An 18,446-nucleotide genomic window follows, 5' to 3' on the forward strand; every position below is an offset into this window, starting at 1 on the left:
AGAACATGGTGACTGTGACTAACAATGCAGCATTATGTACTTGAAAATTGCTAGGGGAGTAGACCCTCAATGTTCTCATCACATATACAGAAAAGGTAATTATCTGAGGTAATGGATGATGGATGTTAACTAACCTTATGGTGGCAACTATTTTATAATATATACATGTATCAAATCATTGCATTAAATAACTTACCTAATTTTATATATCTTTCTGTTTGTTTTTTCTGGGGATTTTTATTTATTTGGTATTAAAATCTACTGGTTCTTGAGTAACCCATGAAATCTGGAAACAAATTTCTTGAGTCTTATTTATTTATTTAAATTTAAATTTAATTTGTTTAGTAATTTCAAGTTTTCATTTAAATTCCAGTTAACACATAGTGTACTATGAGTTTTAAGAGTAGGATTTAGTGATTGATCACTTCCATATAACAACCAGTGCACATCACAACGACTGCACTTCTAGTCCCCATCACCCATTTAATACATCCCCTGCCCACTTCCTCTCTAGCAACCATCAGTTCTGGATAGTCAGGAGTCTGTTTAAATCAATTATATCAATCTGAGCAAGGTGGAAGCTGGCATACTACCTGTAGGTCTTTGCAAAATCTTGTGATGTTGGAGAAAATGCAGACCACTGGGGGCAGCCAGACAATAGAATTAGGATTATGGCCAATATCCAGCTGCTTGTCCCCCACATGCTTTCCCAACACAGCTCACACAATGGATTTGAGCTGGTTCCAGACTCCGGGACAGGAATAACAGTGTCAGCAAAACTGCAGATAGAGATTGTAGGAATTGGGGTGAAGATGGCAAAGAAGAAGAACAAGCTATGTTAAATAATGGTGTGTAAATATAATGGTCGAAGTTTTAAAACAATTTCTTTTTGAGAGAGGGAGAAGACGCATGCACAAGCAGGGAGAAGGGACTGGGGAAGAAGGAGAGGGCAAAAGAGGGAATCTTAAGTGTGATCCATGCCTGGTGTGGAGTCCTATGTGGGGCTTGATCTCACCACTCTGAGATCATGACCCAAGCTGAAACCAAGACTTGGACGTGTAACCAACCCAACCACCCAGTTGCCCTCCAACACAGGTCTTTAGAGGGGACCTGTCACACCTCTGAGCTCATGTTGGGGGTTGGTGTCTTCCAAAAGCTCAAGGAAAAGAGAGCTGGGAATATTAATTTTTGGAAGGTGATTGTTCATTCAAATGATGTAATTTATGAGCAAGGGCTACCTGAATTATGGATTATTTGTGTGTGTAGGGGGGGTTGGAGGCTGGTTTGAAACTCTGCCTTAAATGCCAATTCTATCTTAGAAGAATATGAGCTAACTAGAGACTAACAAGTGATCTTCTCCATGTCTCATTTCCTTATCATTAAGGCGCTAAGCCATTTTTTTAATAAAATTTCTATTCCACTGATGTTACAAGTAATTTGTCAAACATGAAGATTCCTGGCTTCCTTAGTGAACTGAAAGCTGTTTGCCAAGCGATGTTAGATCCTCCCGCTTCGTTCTAAGTTCTTGAGACGGTCTGCAAAATGAAAAAGAATCTCTTGCTTGTTTGAATCAGGGAGAAGCGGGACCCGACCGTGGGGAGGTTTTCAGAGGGTGGTGACATGGCCCTTAACACTGGCTGATCTCCAAAAGCGTTCTGTATTTGCTCAGTGTTCTCTGTTTGGGATCGTGGCTCCTCTGGCACAGCTTGTCAGCAATCTGTGTTTTGCTTTTTTCTTTCTTTCTTTCTTTTTTTTTTTTTTCTGAAATCTGTCTCCCCCAACTCCTCCTGCCCGCAAGCAATGCAGAAAACAGTGGACCCGCGGAGAGGAAGTCAGTTGATAACAGAGAAGTGGATGAATTTGAGGCATGCGCCCTGGCGTAGGAATTAACAGCACTTTTTTTTTTTTTTTTTTTTTGTATTTCAACATACATAAACGGATTGAATTTTCCTTTAAAGAAGTCGCTTAAAAATCTAGTGGGCTGTTAGGTTTTCGTCTCTCTGACTTCAATTCTTTGATTCTCCTAATGTTTTTATTTGACCCGAGTGTGTAAAATTAACCGGAGCAGTTCCCGTCTCCCCTCCCCGCTCCTGGGCGGGAGGAAGCTGGCACTCTGCCCAGTGGGCTGGGCCTTACTAAGTTTCATTTTCCTCTCCTCCGAGTGCCTGAGCCCCGGATGCTGCTGAAGAATGTTCTGTGTGGATTTCTGAGTCGGCTTAGCCGTCCAAACAGAGCAGCCACACTCAGCCTCAGTCCGTGTAGAGGTTCTACAAACAGGTAAATGACGTGCTGCTTTCTACTTTTCCTAGCCACTTGCCAATAATAGTCTTTTTTAATTAAAAAAAATTTTTTTTTAGAATGAAAAGCGAGTAATTTTTCTGTTATCTGCTCATCTTCTTATTACTCACCTTAAGTGTAACGTAGAGTACGTAAGAGGCATATATATACAAGCTTCATGCCGGGATGTGTTACCTGGTTTTCAATATTTAATGGAAAGTATGTTTGATTTTCTGCCAGATTGAGAAGCATGGCAGTGGCGACTCGTTTGACGGCGATGCAAGAAAAGAAGCTGCAGAATTACTTTGGAGGAAAACGGTTTACCCTTCTTTATAAAGCTAGTGTCCATGAATTCTCTGGATCTAATTGTCTTAAGAGATGCTGTGGCCAAGGGCCTACTCTGATGGTGATTTATGGTGGATGTTATGTTTGGGGGGCCTATATAAGAGAGAATTACAAGAGAGATGACACAGTTCCCGTTGTCCTTTTTGCCTTTCAAGAGAATGAAATTTCAGAATGTGATGTAGGAGCACACTCACCATCTTTTTTTCTTTATGAATATAGTGTAAGCTGTAGTAATAGTTTATGGTTCCTCCTAAATCTGAGGGAAAAAAAAGCGACTGTAAGCTTAGATACAGCTAAAAAACTTGGACTGCCTCAAGATCAACCTATTTCCCTTGAGGAATGTGAAGTTTTTCGTTGTGAAGGTAGGTTTAATCAGATAGGCTCTTATAGAGTTCTCTCCTGAATGTTTGGAGGATTTGAGGCAACCCATCTCTTTAAGGAAAGAATGTCCTTATCTCTGGGTGACCCAGACTGAAACCCGGCCATACCTCTTTTGCTGAGACCCAACCCTGGTCAAAAGTAGCATATACAGAATTTTCTGGAGTGTGTTTGTGTGGGGGATGGGGTAGGGAGAGGGAGGGAAGGTAGAAGGAGAAGGAATAGGGGAGAGGCAGCAAACTTAAAGACTGAGATTCTTTCGGAATGAAACCAAACCTCAACCTTCTCTTGACTGGTACTAGATCTTGCAATTCCCTACTGTATCCATTATATTAAAAGACCAAAATGAATATACTTATTTTTCTGCTAAAGGACATTGTTTCCAATATTTGCTGTTAGAAGCAATGCTTTTGTAATGTATTTGTGAATATAACTGTACACAAAAATACTCTTTATAGTAACTTCCTGGAAGTGGGTTTGTTGTTTAAGAAAGATTTACATTTGCACGTTGATAGACACATCTCAAAGGCTTTTATACTTTGCCCAAGAGTGTTATAGAAATGCCTATTTCCCTATCTACTTGCCAATATTTGATATTATCAGACTTTGGAATATTTGCAATTTGATGGTCAAAAGATGGTTTCCCATTTTCTTCTTTGCTTATTCCCTATTATTAGCAAGTTTATGTGTATTGGCCATTTACATTTTATCTCTGAAACAGTTATTTATGTCTATCCATTTAAAAGAAGGGGCCCTGGAAATAATATCTCTTGAGTATTTGCATGTTCCAAACTAGTTGTCTGTGGTCTTTATACTTGAATGATCACCAGAGTACATAATTCTTTGGGGATTTGTAATGTTTTCACAGTACTGATATTGCTGTGGAAAACCTAGGGCCAGACTTACTTATTTGTTTTTATCGTTTCCCTTTGAATGATTGATCTTACTTCATGGCTGCCTCAAACATCTAAAAAATTTTGTTGATGTCTGGTCAGTTTACTTGGATATGTCATGATGTTGACAATCCTGGATCAGTTAAGGAAACTTTTATTGAGGTATAACACATAAACAGAGAAATGCACAATTGATAAATGTACCAATTGACAAACTTTTATAAACTAGACACACTAATGTCGCTACTACTAGGATGAAGACATAAGATTATTATCATCATTTCAAAAAGCTCCTTGCTGATTCTTCGTGGTTATTACCAACCAAAGATAACTATTACTTTGGCTCATTGACACTAATTACTTCTTCTTTTTGAATTCTATATAAGTGGAATCCTTTCACAATGTGCACTCTTGTGTGTCTGGCCTCTTACATTCAACATTATGTTTGAGGGATTGAGCTATAAACAAGGGAGTGGATTATAAAATCAGACCTCTACAATTCGGATATCTTTCCCAGTATCAGGCTTGACTAATCATTTCATGGATAAGGTTAAAAGCAGTCAGAAATCTTGGAGAAGGCAGAAAAGGTATAAGAATATTCTGCATGGCTCATAGGGTCTTCCTTTGCATTTTAGACATATGCTTTCTGGATAAAACAATAGGCAGCGTTGTAAAACAACCTGCCTGTTGTTTTTTTGAACTTTGTGGGTCACCTTAAGTACTGAAGAGTGGTTATATTATGGAACGTTTGTATGTCAGTGCTATGGACTGAATGTTGCCCCCAACCAAGACTCATATGTTGAAGCCTTAACTCCCAGTGTGACTATACTTGGAGACGGGACCTCTACGGAAGTAATTAAGGTTAAATGAGGTCCTAAGAGTGGGGTCTTAATTCAATAGGACACATTCGTTTAAGAAGGGACACCTGAGAGCTTACTTTCTCCCCTTGAATATGTAAGAAGAGGTCATAAGAGAACACAATGAAATGGCGGCCACCTACAAGGCAAGGGAAGAGGCCTCAGGATGAAATCTACCTTGCTTCACAGTGGTCTCCTGAGCTTCCAGAACTGTGAGAAGTAAATTTTGTGTTGTCCTAGTTTATGGTATTTTGTATGGCAGCCTGAGCAGATCAAGACAATCAGCTTACGTGACATTCCCATGAAGACATGCCTCATAAATCCATAGAATCTCTAGGCCTTCGTGTATATGTGTTTTGGTTCACACATTCGTATTGTTTAAAGAATACGTATACAGAATTTCTGGGTCATTGGATTGGTGTGTGCTCAGGTTCAGTGGATACTGACAAAGCTTTCCAATACCAATTGCCCTCACCACAGCAGTATATGAGAGTTTTTGTCACTTCTAAATTTTTCCCAACACTTTTTGTTACAATATGTAATCATTTTGGCACGTGAACTGTGGCATAATATTTTGTGAATCTGGTTTACTTTGATTAAACTAGTTAGTAATATATTTTACAGTTTAAGCCAATTACTATATTAATTTATCCTTTTTTAACTTATAAAGTTTGCCTTGTATTTTGGTTAATTCCTTCTAATATTTCTAAGGTTTGTTTCTGTAGTCTTTTCTGTTTCTATTTTCGATTTTCAAAACTTTCCTTCTTTCTTGTTATTAACAAAGTGTACTTTTGTCACAAGGTTGATACAAAATGTTTATATTCTGGTTAACTTCTATATATTTACAGTTTTGATTTTGAATTTCCTTTTGGATGTTAAAGTTAAGAGGTGCTTTGTAAAAGTCCCAAGAAGTGGCTTTTGTCTCTTAACTGTGTACACTTAACTCTTCTCTCGTTTTATTATAGTCATTGTATGTAGTCTTCACTATTTTTTTTTTAAAGATTTTATTTATTTATTTGACAGAGAGAGATTACACGTAGGCAGAGAGGCAGGCAGAGAGAGAAGGAGGAAGCAGACGCCCTGCCGAGCACAGAGCCCGATGTGGGACTCGATCCCAGGACCCCGAGATCATGACCTGAGCCGAAGGCAGCGGCTTAACCCACTGAGCCACCCAGGTGCCCCAGTCTTCACTATTTTTACTTTTGGTCATTTAAAGAGGTTTTCAGTCCATATGTGTAGCCATATTTTTAAATGTTTCACACAGTATTTTTTTGTAGTGTAGAGAATTGCCAGCGTCGCTACACCTGATCCTTTCAGTTGTTTTTTTTTTTTTAAAGATTTTATTTATCATTTATTTATTTTAGAGACAGGGAGGCTGAGTGAGTGAGGGAAGGAGAGGGAGAATCCACTGCAGCTGCTATGCGGAGCATGGAGCCCAACGTGGGGCATGGATCCTGACCCAGGCTCGGTCCCACTACTGGGAGATCATGACCTGAGCGGAAACCCAGTCAGTCACGGAACCCACTATGCCATCCAGACACCCTGCAGCTGATTCCTCCAGCTTTTTTTTTTTTTTTTTAAGATTTTATTTTTATTTATTTGACAGAGAGAGAGAGAGAGAGAGAGAATGAGATCGCAAGTAGGCAGTGAGGCAGGCAGAGAGAGGTGGGGGTCGGGGAAGCAGGCTCCCTGCTGAGCAGAGAGCCCGATGTGGGGCTTGATCCCAGGACCCTGAGATCATGACCTGAGCCGAAGGCAGAGGCTTAACCCACTGAGCCACCCAGGTGCCCCTGGTCCGTCCAGTTTTAAATCTACCACTGAAGAGTATCTCTTCACAGGAAGTGAAATTCTGGGTCTGAGTCTCACTGGTTCACATAAAGTCCTCCGCTCTCCCTTGAACCACTCGCTGTGCTCTGATTGGGTGAGGGAGGCGTCCTGCACTCTCTTTGGAGCCACAAAGAAAATCAATTGGACTGGAAGTTCCAGGAACTCCAGCCGTAGACAGTAGGTTTTAGAGAAGATTTGGTGTCTGTGGTTTTTTTGTTTGTATCTCTGTACATTATCCCTTTCAGACCTCTTGGATTATGGAGAGGAACTATTTTAAAGTATTCCCAGTCTTTTCTTGGCCTGTTCCCCTGCCTTTACGCCTTGCTTCTTTGATTCAGAAAGGACCCCAGTTCTCATTTCCCATGTTGGGGCAAGCCACATCCTACTGCTGAGTAATTGGGTGAGAAGAGATCTGTGGGCAACTAGTCTTACAGTGCCCACCTTCCCTCTAGCACTAGATTCTTCGAAAGAGATATTAAGGGGATTTGCAGAATTTTCTCCTCTTGCTTTCGTTGTACTGTGCTGCTGTCATGGAAAAGCTATTTCTGTAATTTACCCTAGTGAATGCATTGACATTCATTTAGACCATCATTCAACAACTTGTGCTTTTCATTTTTCTTTATTTCCCTAGATTTATTGGATAAAAGAACCATGAAAGGGATTACTCAGTAAGTCAATGTCAAAATCATGTTTTTAGTTTAAATATTATATATTGTATGTTATAAAATAAGTCAATTAAAATAATGTTCTGTTATTCTGTTTATTATCTTAGACTTTTTTTTTAATAATAAGTTCTGTCAAATTGGTAACATAGATTATAACGTAACTTTTGGATCATCAAGAATAAACTATAATTATATTTATAATCATAAAACTATTTGATAATACCAGTGTTAAAATAGAAAGAATGCCGGGTAAAGGGAAAGCACACCTAATGTTTTTATATACTTGAAGGAAAATAATTATTTGGCTGCATGTCTACATTTTTGCTTAGACTTTTGAAGTTACAGTTTCAACTACTTGAGGGAATTGCGTTGGAAAGGCTGGCTGGTAGGTAGAGGATACTTAAATGAACTTCAAGAACATGTTAGAAATTATCTACTTACATAAACTTCAAAAGTCACACGTTATGTTGTGCTTTTTGAAATTTATTATTTGAAATTTATTATTTGAAATTTATTATTGATAATATTATTGATAAGTTATCTTCATAACACAGTTCATATTTATTATTAGGTTTATATGAACTGGTTGCTTAAATCTGAAAGGTTTTATGTCTGGTTGGCTTTAGTTGTGTTATTTTTGCTTTTTTCTTCTTTTATAGTAGGATTTGAAGTAGGATAGCTGCTTGTCCTTTCAACAGGAAAGCAAGTTGCTAATCAAAAAGAAAAAATAATATATAAGAAAAGAAAAGGAATTCTAGGAAAACTTATGGTAAGTTCTTGTGATGTACTCTCTGTGAACAGACTCCATGAGAGATTATTGCATGACATGAAAACCTACAGTCCTTATGGAGGCCTCGTTCACCAAATACGGATTCTACTCCTGGGTCCCACTGGGGCTGGGAAGTCTAGCTTCTTCAACTCAGTAAAGTCTGTTTTCCGAGGCCACGTAACACACCAGGCTCTGGTGGGCTCTGATACAACTGGGGTATCTGACAAGGTATGTCCATTCAAAGTCACTCAGCCTTTGCTTCTTTGTTCAAGTTAAGTAGTTTTGAAAATTCTTTTTTTTTTTTAATTTTATATTTTTAAAATTTCTTTTCAGTGTACCAGAATTCATTGTTTATGCACCACACCCGGTACTCCATGCAATACATGCCCTCCATAGTACCCACCACCAGGCTGACCCAGCTTCCCACCCCCTGCCCCTTCAAAACCCTCAGATTGTTTTTCGGAGCCCATAGTCTCTCATGGTTCATCTCCCCCTCCAATTTCCCTCAACTACCTTCTCCTCTCCATCTCCCCATGTCCTCCGTGTTATTTCTTATGCTCCACAAATAAGTGAAACCATAGGATAGTTGACCTTCTCTGCTTGACTTATTTCACTCAGCATAATCTCCTTCAGTCCTGTCCATGTTGATACAAAAGTTGGGTATTCATCCTTTCTGATGGAGGCATAATACTCCATAGTTTATATGGACCACATCTTCCTTATCCATTTGTCCATTGAAGGGCATCTTGGTTCTTTCCACCATTTGGTGACCGTGGCCATTGCTGCTATGAACATTGGGGTACAGATGGCCCTTCTTTTCCCTACATCTGTATCTTTGGGGTAAATACCCAGTAGTGCAATTGCAGGGTCATAGGGAAGCTCTATTTTTAATTTCTTAAAGAATCTCCACACTGTCTTCCAAAGTGGCTGCACCAACTTGCATTCCCACCAACAATGTAAGAGGGTTCCCCTTTCTCTACATCCTCTCCAACACGTGTTGTTTACTGTCTTGTTAATTTTGGCCATTCTAACTTGTGTAAGGTGATATCTCAATGTGGTTTTGATTTGAATCTCCCTGATGACTAGTGATGATGATCATTTTTTCATGTGTCTGATAGCCATTTGTATGTCTTGATTGGAGAAGTGTCTGTTCATGTCTTCTGCCCATTTTTCGACATGATTATCTGTTTTGTGTGTGTTGAGTTTGAGAAGTTCTTTATAGATCCTGGATATCAGCCTTTTGTCTGTATTATCATTTGAAAATATCTTCTCCCATTCCATTGGTTGCCTTTTTGTTTTGTTGACTGTTTCCTTTGCTTGTGCAGAAGCTTTTGATCTTGACGAAGTCCCAAAACTTCATTTTCCCTTTTGTTTCCTTTGCCTTTGGAGACATATCTTGAAAGAAGTTGCTGTGGCTGATATCAAAGAGTTTACTGCCTGTGTTCTCCTCTAGGATTCTGATGGATTCCTGTCTCACGTTGAGGTCTTTTATCCATTTTGAGTTTATCTTTTTGTATGGTGTAAGAGAATGGTTGAGTTCATTTTTCTACATATAGCTGTCCAATTTTCCCAGCACCATTTATTGAAAAGACTGTCTTTTTTTCCACTGTATATTTTTTCCTGCTTTGTCAAAGTTTATTTGACTTCATTCCATGTAGACTTTATCTCCATTTGCAACTAAAAAATGTACTCTTTTTTTTTTTTTTAAAGATTTTATTTATTTATTTGTCAGAGAGAGAGGAGCGAGAGTGAGCACAAGCAGACAGAGTGGCAGGCAGAGGCAGAGGGAGAAGCAGGCTCCCTGCTGAGCAAGGAGCCCGATGTGGGACTCGATCCCAGGATGCCGGGATCATGACCCGAGCCGAAGGCAGCTGCCCAAAAAAATGTACTCTTAAAATTGCTTTTTTTCTCCTCTGTAGTACAGGACGTATTCCATTAAGGATCAGGGATCTGGCAATGCCCTGCCATTTATTCTGTGTGACTCAATGGGGCTGGGTGAGAAGGAAGAAGGACTGTGCATGGATGACATAGTCTACATCCTAAAAGGCCACATTTCGGACAGATACCAGGTATGATTGGGCTAATCACTTAGATATTGGTATATGGGTCATGGTATTAGGAGGTGGGGCCTTTGAGAGGTGATTAGGTCATGAGGGTAAATCTCTCATGAATGGGATTAGTGTCCTACAAGAAGAGATAAAAAGAGAGATGATCTTTCTCTCTGCCACATGAAGACACAATGAGAAGGTAGCTATCTACCAACCAGGAAGAGGGCTCTCATCAGAGGCCAAATCTGCTAGCACCTTGATCTTGGACTTTCTAGTCCCAGGACTGTTAGAAATAATTTTTGTTCTTCATGGCACCAAATATGGTAATTTATTATGGCAGCCCAAGCTGACTAAGACGTGTGGCTTTCATCTTTAATGCTCTCCAGATGTTCATACTGAGCCCTGTCTGTGTTCTAGACAGGAGAAGGGGGGATTAAAGAGAAAACTACTTTAGTCTGTCATTTTTTAAAAACTTTCTAGTCCTTTGTATAGACATTTAGATTTTTAATTAATCATTACTTTACCTTTTTCCAAATGAACAGTCGTGCCAGCATCTTTCCTTGAATGCCTTTGCATCTCTTCCCTACCAAATACAGGGATTGGTTTGTTCTGTTGATGTATTTATCAATTCCTTTATGATACTCTTTTTTTTTAAGATTTTATTTATTTATTTGACAGAGAGAGATCACAAGTAGGCAGAGAGGCAGGCAGAGAGAGAGAGAGAGGGAAGCAGGCTCCCCGCTCAGCAGAGAGCCCGATGCAGGACTCGATCCCAGGACCCTAAGATCATGAACCGAGCCGAAGGCAGCAGCTTACCGCACTGAGCCACCCAGGTGCCCCTATGATACTCTTTCTATTACCACATCGTTTAATTGTTGTAACTACGATAGCAATCTACTGTGTCTTGATACCTCACTGGACAAGTCATATTCATTATTTATTTCTTGCATTTGATTTTCTCACTATTTTCACAATATACTTTTCTAAGTGAGCCTGTTTGTGTTTGATTTGTTGTTGTTTTGATTAGAATTACATTAAAATTTTATATCAAAATTTGATTTACATCTTTACATATCCAGTGTTCTTATCCAGAAACACAAAATGTTTTATTTTTCTACTCATACAAGGGCTTTCATTCTTTAGTACAGCATTGTCTTGTAGAGGGAAAGTTTATTTTTCAATATTCATTTTTTTTAAAAAAAAACAGCTTTATTATAGGGGATTTTAAACGATGCAAAAGTAGACAAACAATTTAATGAATTCCCTAGGGGATTTTAAACGATGCAAAAGTAGACAAACAATTTAATGAATTCCCATTTACTCAGCTTCATCAATTTTTGACTCATGGCTCATCACCTGTGTCTATCCACTTTCCCCTTCCCTGTATTCCTTGGAATCAAATTTAGTACATCTTAACATTTAATCCATAGATCATAGCAAGTACACCAATACTCTGATGACAGACATCTAACCCACCCTTCCTAGTCAACTAACATTTACTCAAACCACATACAGTTAGGTTTGGTGTACTGAAATATAGTCTAAAGTCAGCTTTACAAAATAGGATGTAGTCAATCTATTTCCTTTCTCTGGCCCTTCAAATACATTTCTTCCTTTTTCTTATAAATAACCATATAAGGGGCGCCTGGGTGGCTCAGTGGGTTAAAGCCTCTGCCTTTGGCTCAGGTCATGATCCCAGCATCCTGAGATCGAGCCCCACATCGGGCTCTCTGCTCAGCAGCAGGGATCCTTCTCCTCCCAGCCCCCATCTGCCTCTCTGCCTATTTGTGATCTCTGTCTGTCAAATAAATAAATAAAATCTTAAAAAATATATAAAAATTTATGGTGTACTTTCCTTTTTTACAATATAAGAAAATACAGGTCTGTGGTTCTCCTCTTTTTAGAGAAGTCATCAACTACTCTGTGTTATTGGTACTTTAGAATCCTGCCACTACACGTAGTCCTGAAGTTAATAGACTTGTGCATGCATCATTTAGTATTTTTACTGCCATACCTGTGACAGATTCCCAGCAGAAGGATTGCTAGTTCAAGAGTAAATGCATCTCATTTTGAACCACTTTCAGCCCTTGCATTCTGTGTGGTGAAACCACATTTCTTTCTGAAGGCTCTCACCTCCACCTTGCCCACATTGGTTCTATCTAGAATGCTTTTGGCCATGTGCTCATTCCTTTTATCAGACTAACTTCCCCTACTTTTCAGCTCCCAGATTACGTGTCCACTTCTTTGGAAACTTTATGTGACTGAGGGAATGGGGTGCTGGCTACTTGCACAGACTGTCTTCTCTACTGGATTGTTAGCCTCATAATATCAGAGACTTGCACACTGCCTGATATATAATACGCGCTCATGAATATATCCATGGAATTAAAATGTTGCGTTATGTTTACCTTGCAGTTTAATTCCACAAAACCAATCACACCGGTTCATAGTAACTATATTGACAACCCATTGCTGAAGGACAGAATCCATTGTGTGGCACTTGTGTTTGACATCAACTCTGTTGAACACCTCTCTCGTGACATGATGGCAAAGATCAAAAAAATTCGAAGGGAGTTGATAAAGTGTGGTGAGTCTTGTTCCACTCTGCTATTGAGGGCAGTTAATTAGACTATATTGTAGAATGGTTTTAGAACAGGATGAAAAATTTGAGAAATTGCAAATGTGAATCTTCTGTGGCCCATCAGTGTGGTTCAAACAAATCAAGCACTCGACAGCTGTATGACTTTGTGCCATAACCTAAATTCTCTATGTCTCGATTTCCTAATCTAGAAAATTAGTAAAAGGGTAGCACCTATCTCAGAGATTTATTATAAGGATTAAACAAATCAATATATTTGAAGAATTTAACACAGTCTTCACTACCTGTTACTACTGTATCCTAACATAGATTCATTTACCAAAAGTTCTAGATTTCCTCTTGGGCCTTAAATGATTAGAAATGGAAAACAGTATATCAGTAAGAAAAAAGGCAGGGAAATAAGATGTTAGGTAGGGCTGGGTAGCATAAAGGCTTAGGGGAAGGTAGACAGGATCGGGGAATTAAGGTGCCCCATACTGGCTTTTCTTGGCTTTATTACCCATTCTGTCGGGAAAAGAGCCAGTTTGTCACAGCTTTGATTAAGTTAGAAGCATGGAGTGATTTACTTGCTCACTGTAATTTGAAACCTTGCCAGTGAGGTGTGCAGGGAGGTTCTTGCTAGCATTGTCATAGAACAATTTACTTGTGATGCTTTCACACTTGCTTTTGACTTCTGGAGGATTCTCCCCCATCTTGCTTGTGAGATCTCTTTTCTGTAGTCTCCATAAAAACAACCGTTTGGACGGGATAGGAGACCAATCAACAATATTGTAGTATCACTAGTTACCTCTTCAGTTATCTCTTCCAAAAGGTGGTTTCATTTGAAGCCACCTTTCTTACCATGAAAAGCAATGAAGGGAATTTCCTATGATATTAATGAGTACTTGAGCGGTGCATTTTTAAGGGATGGTGAGTCTTCCCAAATCTCTGAACTTGCTCCACAGATAGCCTGTTGCATAATTGATCCCTGGTTAACTGAAACATACTGATGCTGTCTTTAATGATCAAAGTGACAAGTATCTGTTTGGCCTAGGTGTAGCACATGTGGTTTTGCTCACTCATGTGGATAGCATGGACCTGATTAGCAGAGGTGACCTTGGAGACATATACAAATGTATGCTTGTGAAGCCTAAGGTAATAAATGATGTTCCTCTTTGCAGACACATTTTCTGAGATATGTCACTATAATCACATCATATTGCTGTGAATAAAAATAAAAATGGTCACCTATTGAACTTAAGATTTAGAATAATTTCTTGGGTAATTCAGACTTACGTCTCAAATTTAAAAATTAAATATATATTCATCTTTACATGGACACAGATCATTCCATTCATTATAATTTAACCCAAATAGCTTCAATTCAACAAATATTTATTGATTGCTTTTCATAATTGAGTCAGTGTGATAGTCGCTAACTAGATACACAGTAATTAAAACAATTTCTCTGCACTCAAAAGGTTATAATTTTATCGGTGGAGGTGAGAGGGTGGGGGAGAGGGATAGAAAAAATTGACAGAGTATGAGTATGATAAATCTTATGAAGGGATTCAAAATAAAATCGAAAGTTTAGAGGAGGAAAATATTGTGTGAAGGAGGTCCCTGGAAAATAGGTTTCGAAGAGGAGGAGGATTTGGGGAGGTGAAGAGACAAAAGGGGACAAAAAAAAATCAGGCTATGAATGTAGCCCAAGTCAATACCGTAGTGTAGGAAGAGGCAGTATGAGTGGGAAGCATGGAGTCATTCAGGTTAGTGGAGAGCCGAATCCTTGTAGGGGGAGATAAAGAAGTTATATTTGCATGAGGTGACTTTACGTCATTGGGCACATTATGGGGAATCATAGCAATTTTTTTCTCTTAAGTTTTTATTTAAATTCCAGTGAGTTAACATACGGTATAATATTAGTTTCAAATGTACAATGTAGTGATTCAGCATTTCCATGCATCACCAGTGCTCATGACAGCACATGCCCTCCTTAATCCCCATCACGGATTTAGCCTGTCCCCCCCATCCCCCGTAACCTTCAGTTTGTTCTCTCTGTTCTTAGTTTCTCTCTCTCTCTTTTTACCCTTTGCTCATTTGTTTTGCTTCTTAAATTCCACATATGAGTGAAATTGTATGGTGTTTGTCTTTCTCCAAATTATTTCACTTAGCATAATACTCTCTAATTGCAATCTTGTAAATGGCAAGATTTTTCATATACACACACATATATATATATATGAGAATCACATCTTCTTTATCCATTCATCAGTCAGTGGACACTTAGGCTCTTTCCATAATTTGGCTATTGTAGATAATGCAGCTATAAAAAGTAGTGATATAGCCAAACTGACTCATCACAAAAATTAATCTACCACTACATGTAGAATGGATTGTAGTCGAAAGGAACCTGGATTTGGGAATACCAGTTGGGAACATGTAATGATAGCTAGTATTTGTTGAGCACTAAATATGTGATAAATTTTCTTATTCAATATTTACAATAGCCCTGTGAGATGAGGACTGACATTACCACATTTTATAGATGAGGAAACAAACACACAGAGAGTAAAGTATTTGCTAGTGTTTTTGACAGTGACGAGAAATAACAGAGCCCTGTTTTAAATCCAAGCAGTGTCAATCCCCAGATAAATTTGTCTAAGCAAGAATTAAAATAGCATACTAAGCTAATCTAGTAAAATTGGCTAATCATGAGAATAACTTTGAATAAGAAACAGGGAAGTTGCATAAAGCATTAAAAATGCTTCAGTAATCTACATGGAACTATTAGTAATAGTTCTACATGTAATCTACATGGAACTATTAGTTACCTTTCATTTCTAACTCATATGAAATCTATTACATGTATTCTCGATGAAAGTTGGTAGTGACACTGGAGATTGACTTGTGAAGCTCTTTAAGAAAGTATTTATGGGACCAGATCTCTATCTTTATTTTCCCCGAAGGAATACTACTGCCAAGCTCCTGCTATTTGTTACTGCTTTCATGGTATATATTGACCTAAAATAGTCTTGGTCACTGTTTCTCTATTGCAGTTAGAGACAGTCCACAGAGAACTTGGATTTGCTCTTTCTGACATCTTGGTGGTTAGTAATTATACCTCAGAGTGGGAGCTGGACCCTGTAAAGGACGTTCTGATCCTCTCTGCACTGGGACAGATGCTGTGGGCTGCAGATGACTTCTTAGAGGATTTGCCTCCTGAGGAAACAGGTAGATATTTGATGGTATTGACATTTGAAGGTGTCAGCTGTATGACTACTCCTGCTTGGATTTACTGGGTACGTGGAAGTTCACTGTGTCACTGTAGGTCACCGTCTTGTGAGGAGTCCTACCCTGTAGCTCACTGGCTGGGTGTGTTTTCTCCTCCCTCACATTTCCTGATGTCCCCACCCTTAGGGTACATCCTAGGAATTTGCACTACTTCTCTTTCCCCCCATGTCTAAAGATAGAAACTTCGAAATGATACACTTCTGTCATTTCTACTGTGTGAACACTCCAAGTTGTATCCTTGCCCTCTTCTCTCAAAATGTGCTTCTTTGCTTGGGACCCAGAAATGGATTGGATCAGCGTTGTTCCTGATCAGATATGATCTTTGCTTTTTGCCTTTTTTGATTTGACTTTTTTGATGTGTCTTCCGCCTCAGAGTTTCTCTTAATGCCATGTAGTGAGTGCTAGGTAGACATATGTGCCTTTCATATTTATGGCTTCAGATTTTAGCGTTACATGTATTCTCTTTCATATTCTCTCAGGAATACATGCTGCACGGTTTCAGTCAAAGATCAGACAGAGGGGCACCTCGATGGCTCAGTGGGTTAAAGCCTCTGCCTTTGGCTATGGTCATGATCCCAGGGTCCTGGGATTGAGCCCCACATTGGGCTCTCTGCTCGGCGGGGAGCTTGCTTCCTCCTTCTCTCTCTGCCTGCCTCTCTGCCTACTTGTGGTCTCTGTCTGTCAAATAAATAAATAAAATCTTTAAAAAAAAATAAGACAGAAGTTTCAATTTATACTCAAATTTTATTTTAGTTTGTGAGAAATAAAATTAGAATATCATATCTTCTTTATTCTCTCTCACTTGCAAACTGCTAAGAAACTCTCGTGCTACTACAGACTCTACCATCTTGGTTTCTTCATGTCTTCTCTTCTTCATGGAGCATGCACTCCCAAAGTCAGGGATGGTTGGCTTAGACCCCCCCAGTAGGCCAATGTTCTTCCTCCTTCTGGTTGCTTTTCCCTAAATAATCCAGTAAGAATATTTTGTTTCTCTTTTCTCAGAGATCAAAGAAGAGGAATCACCAAGTGTGTAAAAGAAGGAAAAAATACATGAACCCTTCACATACTAATAATTTTTATCTCATCATAGAAGATTGAAAATTGAAAAATAAGAAAACACAGGAAAAAGAGAAGTAGCTGAAACAGAAGGGGAATGTTTTATTTATGTCTGTGTTGAAGATACATATGGAAAATCACAATGCCTGCAAATAACTAGAAGCAGTGGGCTTTAAAACCATTAATGGTGGAGGGTGCCTGGGTGGCTCAGTGGGTTAAGCCGCTGCCTTCGGCTCAGGTCATGATCTCAGGGTCTTGGGATGGAGTCCTGCATTGGGCTCTTTGCTCAGCAGGGAGCCTGCTTCCCTCTCTCTCTCTCTCTCTCTGCCTGCCTCTCCATCTACTTGTGATCTCTCTCTGTCAAATAAATAAATAAAATCTTTAAAACCATTAATGGTGGGAAAAATGAACATAATTTCTTTTGGATTTATGTTCTGTATCTGTGAAAAATCAAAGTTTCTTCTTACAAAGTCTGAATTTAACTTAAGTGTGGGTGTGTGATTTTGGAAAACTTTATTTTGTCAGCATCATTTGGTCTTCACCCACATCATCTTAATTTTGCCTTTTTATTTCCAAATTATTTGATCTTCTCTTTGGGTCTCCAGTTAATGGTGTACTCTTTACACTAAGGCCATTTTTTGGTTTGCTTCGTATCTGAAACCCTCTTTTAAGATGTGACAGTACTGGTAAGCGTTTGAGGGGATTAAAGCTGACAAGAACTATAGTCTGATTTTTCTGTCAAGTATGACTATTTTAGTTACAAGTGATAAAACTCAACCTGAATTACATGATTAAAAAAAATAATCAAACCATATAAAAGGCCGGGGTTGAGCTGAACTGCCTCAGAAATGATTGAATCTAGAGATTCAAAAGCTATTCTCTTTCTCACACATGTGCACATGTGTGTGCACGCACGCGCGCGCACACACACACACACACTCTGGTTCCTTCTTTGTTTCTCTTGCTGTCATTCTCTCAGGCTAGCATTCTTGATAAATCTTAAGCCATCTGAATCCAAGCTGACATTCATTCAGTCTTGTGACCCAAAAAGGAAGAGGGCTTTTCTTTTCCAGTTTCATTGTGAAATAATCCAAAAAAGGACTGTTGATTTAGTTCAAATCATATGCCTACTCCCCAAGAACAATCACTTTCTCTGCAGAAGAGAGAGAAATATAATCATCCCATCTTAAATAATATTTGCCCAAGAAGAGTGATTTGTTATTAGAAGGAGGGATTTAATCATGGACATGGCCACTGTGGATTAACTGAGCTGGAGAGGCACCTTAATATGTATCTTGTGAATTCAGGAAGTTTTCTATCTAGTTTCTAACTTAGAATATAAGAATAAATATATTCTTTATAAGAACATAAAGTCTTATTAATAAGTCTAAAAATCATTAACAATTTTAAAAAGCTTTTTATTAAAGTAGTATCTACACATAAAAAGTGTACAGTTCAT

General features: G+C 38.7%; 1 protein-coding gene across 1 annotated transcript; it reads left to right on the plus strand.

Annotated features, from left to right (window-relative positions):
- Nucleotides 1-526: 526 nt before the first annotated feature.
- On the plus strand, nt 527-16,971 carry LOC122900120 (interferon-induced protein 44-like). The gene is made up of 9 exons (XM_044238531.1): nt 527-2,277; nt 2,518-2,984; nt 7,209-7,245; nt 8,044-8,239; nt 9,931-10,080; nt 12,475-12,646; nt 13,692-13,792; nt 15,697-15,871; nt 16,934-16,971. The coding sequence occupies exons 1-9, from the start codon at nt 2,177-2,179 to the stop codon at nt 16,963-16,965; spliced, it is 1,431 nt and encodes a 476-aa protein (XP_044094466.1). The 5' UTR covers nt 527-2,176; the 3' UTR covers nt 16,966-16,971.
- Nucleotides 16,972-18,446: the final 1,475 nt, after the last annotated feature.

Source organism: Neovison vison, chromosome 2, assembly GCF_020171115.1.
Source record: "Neovison vison isolate M4711 chromosome 2, ASM_NN_V1, whole genome shotgun sequence".
Classification (NCBI taxonomy): domain Eukaryota; kingdom Metazoa; phylum Chordata; class Mammalia; order Carnivora; family Mustelidae; genus Neogale; species Neogale vison.